Source organism: Chaetura pelagica, unplaced genomic scaffold (assembly GCF_000747805.2).
Source record: "Chaetura pelagica isolate M959 unplaced genomic scaffold, ChaPel_1.0 scaffold286, whole genome shotgun sequence".
Classification (NCBI taxonomy): domain Eukaryota; kingdom Metazoa; phylum Chordata; class Aves; order Apodiformes; family Apodidae; genus Chaetura; species Chaetura pelagica.
Genome location: NW_009953573.1, coordinates 100,080 through 107,675, shown reverse-complemented (window position 1 = coordinate 107,675; position 7,596 = coordinate 100,080). Strand labels below are relative to the sequence as shown.

The 7,596-nt window shown below is 52.1% G+C and overlaps 1 protein-coding gene across 1 annotated transcript in view; it reads left to right on the top strand.

Moving 5' to 3' along the window:
• LGR6 (leucine-rich repeat containing G protein-coupled receptor 6) overlaps positions 1–7,596 on the top strand; it is a 151,326-nt gene that overhangs the window by 129,180 nt on the left and 14,550 nt on the right. Inside the window, exons 9-12 of the mRNA XM_009999633.1 lie at positions 224–295; positions 1,219–1,287; positions 3,010–3,081; positions 6,400–6,465. Coding sequence (XP_009997935.1) covers positions 224–295; positions 1,219–1,287; positions 3,010–3,081; positions 6,400–6,465 — 279 coding nt within the window. The remainder of the gene's footprint in view (positions 1–223; positions 296–1,218; positions 1,288–3,009; positions 3,082–6,399; positions 6,466–7,596) is intronic.

Genomic DNA, 7,596 nt, shown 5'->3' with positions numbered 1-7,596 from the left:
GACCCTAAGAGCACATTTCAGAGCAGCAGAAGACCTTAGTTGTACCCATGTTCGAACCAGGCTAGTGGGAGAGCCTGGGGTTATCTGGAAAGCCAGGGCTCCTCACAGGATAGCCAGCACCTCCTGCAAAGCTTACTACTAGTTGCTTCACAGCTCTTGACCTGTAGTAGCATCTTCTCTTCATGCACAGCAGAATCTGACCAGTTACTGGTTTCCTTTGCAGCCACTTCTATGACAACCCCATCCAGTTTGTGGGACAATCTGCTTTCCAGTACTTGCCAAAGCTCCACACTCTGTAAGTTCACGAAGCACACAGGCAACACATCCAAGCTCCAAGCCCTGTGAGCTGGACACCTTACCAGCTGTCTTCTTCTTTTTTAGCCCTTCTGGCAATGGAAGACCACAATTCTGCTTTCCTGGCCAGCCCTAAGGGCAGGGAGCCCAGGAGTGCACACTGCAGATATTTTCTGCTGAGGAAGAATAATTTTGAGAAGGGTATTTTGGAGGGACCAATTCATTCCTCCTGCCCACCCAGCTCAGAGGCCCTGGGGTCTTCTAAAGTCTACACAGCTGCACTGCCCCCAGCTTTTGGTGCTCAAGGAAACCCTGAGCTGTTGTGTAGTTGCCCCAACACAAGGACCTGAAGGCATCTGCTTCCTCCCAAAGATGGAGAAGTGGAGGAACGTGTGTCCCGTAACACCAGTGCCCTGGCACAAATCCCCAGTGGGCAGCCAGCAGTGACTGTTTCCTAAGCCTGCCCTGATACCACAGCTGATCCATGGTGCCTGACTTGCTCTGGGTGGCTTGTCCCAACAGCTGACCTACTGTGGCCCAGCACTAAGTACTGAGGCAGAGGCAACCTCAGCATCTCCATGTATGAGACTCCTCAGCCTCTCACTGCTGAGCACACACTCAGGCAAATTCAATAAATCCCTCCAACACCTCCAGGTGCTTTAGATCCCAATGTTGAGCTACAGGAGCCTGGGGTGGGATGTCCTGCTTACCTTACCCATGGTAACTTCTTAAGGTTTTTTCTTTAATTTGAGTAGAGAACATGCCAAGAATGTGAGTGGCTGGGGAAGGTTCTCGGCTTCTGATCACCACATTTGGGTGTGAGGAAGCAGATTATCTACCAAGGCTGATGGGTCTGGGACCTTGGGCAACTCCACTTGCTTCTGGGTCTTCTGTCCTCTTCACTTCACCCTCCTTTCTCTACAGGTCACTCAATGGTGCAACAGACATCAAAGAATTCCCAGACCTTAAAGGCACCACCAGCCTAGAAGTTTTGTGAGTGGCAACTCTCCCCTTTTTGCCCTGCTCTCTGTGTTCCTCCTCCTCCAAGGCTGTCGTGTTTCAGGGAGGGCAGTTTTCACAGTGCTGTGCAGCTGGTTGTCTTCAGCTCTGCCTCTCCCTGGCCACTCATCTCTCTGCTTCGTTTCACCCCTGTGGCTCCTGAGAGCAGCTTTCCTCTCCGTGACTTGCTCTCTCTGGGTTGAGTGTGCTCCAATCTTTCCTTCCTTCCTTCCTTCCTTCCTTCCTTCCTTCCTTCCTTCCTTCCTTCCTTCCTTCCTTCCTTCCTTCCTTCCTTCCTTCCTTCCTTCCTTCCTTCCTTCCTTCCTTCCTTCCTTCCTTCCTTCCTTCCTTCCTTCCTTCCTTCCTTCCTTCCTTCCTTCCTTCCTTCCTTCCTTCCTTCCTTCCTTCCTTCCTTCCTTCCTTCCTTCCTTCCCTCCTTCCTTCCTTCCCTCCTTCCTTCCTTCCCTCCTTCCCTCCCTCCAGCACTGCCAGGACAGTATCACTCTGGTTGGAAAAGACCTTCAAGCTCACTGAGTCCAACCACTACCCCAACTCTGCCACATCTACCACTAAACCCTGTCCTCTGGCACCACATCTGCCTTTTTCGATGTCTCCAGGGCTGGTGGCTCAACCACCTCCTGGGACAGCCTGGATCACCCAGCCCAACTCCTGCCCCAGAACAGGACAACCCTAAAGTTCACACCATGTCCCTGAAGGGTGTTGTGCAAATGCTTCTTGGATACTTTCAGGCTTGGAGCCATCACTGCTTCTTTGGGGAGCCCATTCCAGTGCTCCACCACCCTCTGGGTGAGGAATCTCTTCCTAATGTCCAACCTAAACCTCCCCTGCACACCTTCCTGCCATTCCCTTGGGTCCTATCACTGGTCACCAGAGAGAAGAGGTCAGTGCCTCCTCCTCCTCCTTCCCTACTGAGGAAGCAGGAGCTGCCATGAGGTCTCCCCTCAATCTCCTCTTCTCCACTCTGAACAGACCAAGTCCCTTCAGCCACTCCCCGTAGGGCATCCCCTCTAAATCCTTCACCAACCTCGTGGCCTCCTCTGGACACCCTCCAGTAGCTTTATATCCTTTTTTTACTGTGGCACCCAAAACTGCACACAGGACTCAACTCAACTCAAGGACAGTGCAGTGAGGGACACCCCTGCTACCCAGGCTCCTGGAACTGGTTGGGTCCCATCCTCACACCACCAGAGCAGGGAGAGCAGGAACTTGGAGGACGTGCTGCCTCTGGCCACCCCATGCTCTTGGTTCCACACACTGTGCCCAGCCTGGGACCCAGAAAAGCCTCAGGCCAGGGGTGTGACCTGGCCATGCCTTGCCTCATGGACACAGGGACACACTGCCTGTCCCCATAAACGGGTTTCTGAGGAAGTTGTGGCACCAGGAGCATCACCAGAACAATGAGAAACTGGGATGGCAGAGCATGTCATGGAGGGCACTGCCACCTGCCCTCAAGGTGGCCAAGGACAGCAGTGAATTCAGTAATGAGCAGCATCACAGAACTTCTTACAGACACATCCCCCTTCACCCCAGCAGCAGCACCCCTGCCCAAGCCAGCTGGTGTTTGTCTCCAGGTATTTCATTATCCCATTGATATTGTCTCTCCTGCCACCACCTGGGAGCAGTATCCGGGCTGTCTGACAGTCTGTGTGCTAGCTCCCAGTGACACCATTTCTTCTCTCTCCTCCACCCCTCTAGGACCTTGACTCGAGCAGGGATACATTTACTCCCCAGAGGGATGTGCCAGCAGCTGCCCAGCCTCCGAGTCCTGTGAGTAACACCTTCCTCTGTCCTTTTGTGTCTGGAGAAAAATGCCATCAGAAAAATGCCACCAGGCTTGCTTCCTGTCTGGCTCAGGGAGGTGTCAACTGTGGCACAGCATCCTGTGGTTCTTGTTTCCATCATCCTTTCCATGCAGAAACCACCATCTCCTTGGGCACTACCTTGAGCTCTGCTCATTCTTGAACTTGCTTCATCCCAGCATGATGCTCTGGACTCAGGGCTGCAGGCAACAAGGAACATCCACCTCTGCCTCCTCCTTGCTCTGCAGCAGGGGGAGACAGTCTGGCCCAGGCAAGGGTGGGGAGAGTGCAAAGGGGGGGATGTGAAGGGCAGCAGAGCTCCAGAGCTCCTCACTGGACACAGACCAGCAACCAGGGGTAAGTCATTCACACGGTGCTCTGCCCCAGCCATGGCTCCCTGCAGCTACAGCAGTTCCACCAAGTGCCATCAGCTGGAGGAATCAGAGAATCAGAGAATCAAAGGGGTTGGGAGGGACCTCTGAAGACCGTGGACCTCTAAGTCCAACCCCCCTGCTGCAGCAGGAACACCCAGGGCAGGTCACACAGGAACATGTCCCAGGGCTCTGTCACCCTCACAGGAAAGAAGTTTCTCCTCATGTTGAGGTGGAACTTCCTGTGTTGTCTCTTGGTGCCACTTCCCCTCATCCTGTCACAGGCACCACTGAACACAGACTGGCCCATTCCTGACACCCACGCTGCAGATATTTAAAGACATTAATAAGGTTCCCTCTTAGTCTTTTCTTCTCTAGACTAAACAGCCCCAGATCTCTCAGCCTTTCCTCGCATGACAGATGTTCCAGTCCCTTCAACATCCTTGTAGCCTCCATTGGACTCTTTCCAGTAGATCCCTGTCCCCTCAGTCACATCCTGGGAGGGGACAGTCCTGACCTGATGGAGACCTGCAAGGCCACTTGGCCATGGTCCCTCACGTGATGCTGCAGCAGCAGATCAGGGTTTGCTCAGGCCAGTGGCCTCCTGGGATGCATCAATAAGAGTGTAGTCAATAGGTCAAGGAGGTTCTCCTCCCCCTCTGCTATGCTTTAATGAGGCTGCATCTGGAGTATAGTGTCCAGTTCTGGGCTCCCCAGTTCATGCAGGACAAGGAGCTACTGGAGAGGGTCCAGGGCAGGGCCCCCAAGTGCTGAGGGGACTGGAGCACCTGCCTGTGAGGAAAGGCTGGGAGAGCTGGGGCTGTTCAGCTGGAGAGGAGGAGACTGAGGGGGGATCTCATCAACCCTCAATATCTCCAGGGGTGTCAGCAGGATGGGGCCAGACTCTTCCCAGCACTGCCCAGTGACAGGACAAGGGGCAATGGGCACAAACTGGAGCACAGGAGGTTCCAGCTGAACAGGAGGAACTTGTTGACTGTGATGGTGACAGAGCCCTGGGACAGGCTGCCCAGGGAGGTGGTGGAGTCTCCATTCCTGGCGACATTCCAAACCTGCCTGGATGTGTTCCTGTGGGATCTGCTGTAGGTGACCCTGCTCTAGCAGGTGGGATTGGAGTGGATGATTTCCAGAGGTCCCTTCCAACCCCCACCACTCCGTGACTCCAAGCTGCTTTGGCTCCACCTGCTTGCCAAGGCACTGAACAGTGCTGAGCACAGGGTGGGCTTTATTCTTTAACCTGGTGCACAAAGAAATCATAATCTCAGTAAGAACACTGCACCTTCTCAGGAATCACACCCCTTGTTCCTGAGATCCCCAGTGGAAGACATCCCCAGGAAATGAGTCACGAGCCAGTTTTACAGGAGTTGCAGCCTTAGGGCAAGCAGGGCCCTTGTCTCTCATCAGTCTGTGTACAAACAAGGGGAAAATGAAAACAAGTTTGTTCCAGGAAAGCACCAGGAGTGGATTCTTGTTCACAGAAATTTGAAACAGGAGAAAAATGTAAAAATACACAGCTTGTAACTTAGCAGAGCAGTATTTTGGCTCAAGCTGTCCCTTTAGGAAGACCTCTGATCTTTAGACATCTGGACCAATTCAGTGGATACCCTGCCCCCAGTGTGGCCTTTGGAATGGCCCAGCTTGTGGGGCCCAAATGCTCTGTGTGTTTTCATGAGATATCAGGCTGAAAACCTTTGCAGCAGAGCCTGCTCTTCATGCCTGCCCCTCCCTGGGGGAAAGTTTTATTGGGATACCCCACCTGGGTCCTTGTTCCTCTTTCTCAGTTTATTTTGCTGACATGAATTGCTCTGCTTTCAGAGTTTGGAGAGAGAGTACATGGACCCATATTTGTGCATATTTACATCACCTGCCTGTGACATGCACTGGCTTTTGTCCCTGCAGAGCCAGTGGCTGCTCTCACTGCTTTCCCCCACCTTGCCAGCCCCTTGGCAGGGTGACATTACAGCTGTGATACCTCTGAACACAGATGACACAGTTCACACCACATTTCTGGCCTCCTGCTGCTCCCATCACGCTACAGATTTGCTGCAGATCTTGCACTAGGGTTGCAGGACCCACCTTGGGGGCTGAGGCTGGTCATGCAGCTCTGTCATCTCACAGCCTGTGCTGGAGGAAGCTGGGCTAGATGAACTGGTGAACCAGCAAGTAACCCGTGCTTGGGCAGATGCTCAGAGCAAGCAGCCAGTGTGGCAGAAGAGATCCCCTCCCCTGGGGTTCTGCTCTCTGCAGCTGTTCAGAGGGGAAGTCATGTCATCTTCCTTCTCCTCCCCCTCTGCTCTGCCCTAGTGAAACCATACCTGGAGTGTTGTGTCCAGTTCTGGGCTCCCCAGCTCAAGAGGGACAGGGATTTACTGGAAAGAGTCCAACGGAGGCTACAAGGATGTTGAAGGGACTGGAACATCTGTCATACGAGGAAAGGCTGAGAGATCTGGGGCTGTTCAATCTGAAGAAGAGAAGACTGAGAGGGGATCTTATTAATGTCTATAAATATCTGAGGGGTGGGTGTCAAGAATGGGCCAGTCTCTGTTCAGTGGTGCCTGTGATAGGACAAGGGGCAATGGACACAAACTGGAACACAGGAAGTTCTACCTCAACAAGAGGAAAAACTTTATGTAAGGGTGACAGAGCCCTGGGACAGGCTGCCCAGAGAGGTTGTGGAGTCTCCTTCTCTGGAGACTTTCAAGACCTGTCTCGTTGCCTTTCTGAGTGATCTGCCCAGATGATCTTGCTCTGGCAGGGCAGTTGTACTTGATGATCTCCAGAGGTCACTTCCAACCCCTACCATTCTCTGATTCTCTCCAGCAATAGCTGCTACCCAAGGGAGGGCTCCAGGGTGCTCTTGCTCTCCTAACATTCCTCCACTGGTCCCTCTCTTGCAGTGATCTGTCTCACAACCAAATCGAAGACCTGCCCAGTTTCCATCAGTGTCAGCGGCTGGAGGAGCTGTGAGTAAAGAGCTGTCCCTGCTCTGGGGTGAAAGGGCTGGTTTTGGGGAGGAGAGGCAGTTCATGCACACAAAACTCAGCCACCATCAAGCACCAGGAAAGCTGTGTCCTCACCCACTGTCTGGACTGCAAATGGACCAGAGCTCCACCCTTTGCCCCCGTGCAATGGTAGAGAGAAAAAATGAGACAAAATAAAAGGTATAGAGAATAAAAGTCCAGCCCCTGTGCACAGGAACTTAACTCACTCAGGTCTTTTCAGAGGTCACAGCCCCAGCAAACAGAAGTAGGATGTGACAGGACTGAATTTCACTTCACTAACTCAGGTCCCAGCATGTGCTAAACAAGAATGGAGTTTATACCATAAATGTCTTCAGCTGCAAGGTGGGGTCCCACGCCACGGGCACAAGGCAGTTCTTATCCACACTGCCCAGGGCTAGTCCCTCAGACGTAGCACTTGAGTTGGGTCTCTGGGAGGCTCCTCCAGCTCTGAGACAGAGTTATTAGTGTTCAGTTTCATGCATTTGGAGATCTGATCCTACATGTCAAACCTAACAGAAGTTCTTGGTCTTTCTGAGAAAAAACATAAAAATAAAAAATAGACTTCATTATTTTTAATTCTGCAACCTGAAACAACAGACTTGTGGGAGCAGCATCCTCACAAAAACACACCATAGAGGTTGGCCCTGGTGTCTGCAGCACCCTTGCCTGATGGCCACACCAGCTCATCCAGCCTTAGACATTAGGACGCTGTGAACTCGCATGGAAAGGGGGAGTTACATGATCCTTGGTGCCTCTCCAGGAGCTCTGAGGATGGAGTCAGAGCTGAATGGGTTTTTATCTACAGTACTCCCAGGAAAATATTTTAAATGGTAGAAAAGACATCAATTAAAGTTTCAGAATTCCAAACCTATAGTTGCATGCATTGTGCCTAAAATTATTCTTAAAATATTTTCGGATGCCCCACATTCAGACTTCACACTAACATAAAAGCACAGGAAACCCCTTTTTTTGGCTGTTGAAGTCAGACAGAAGATGTCTTAAATGAGTATTTTATTCCAAATGTGTATTTGGTCCTGTAAGCCCAGAGTTCCCATCCTGTGAGCTCCACCCCACTGGGCACCAGCATTCCTG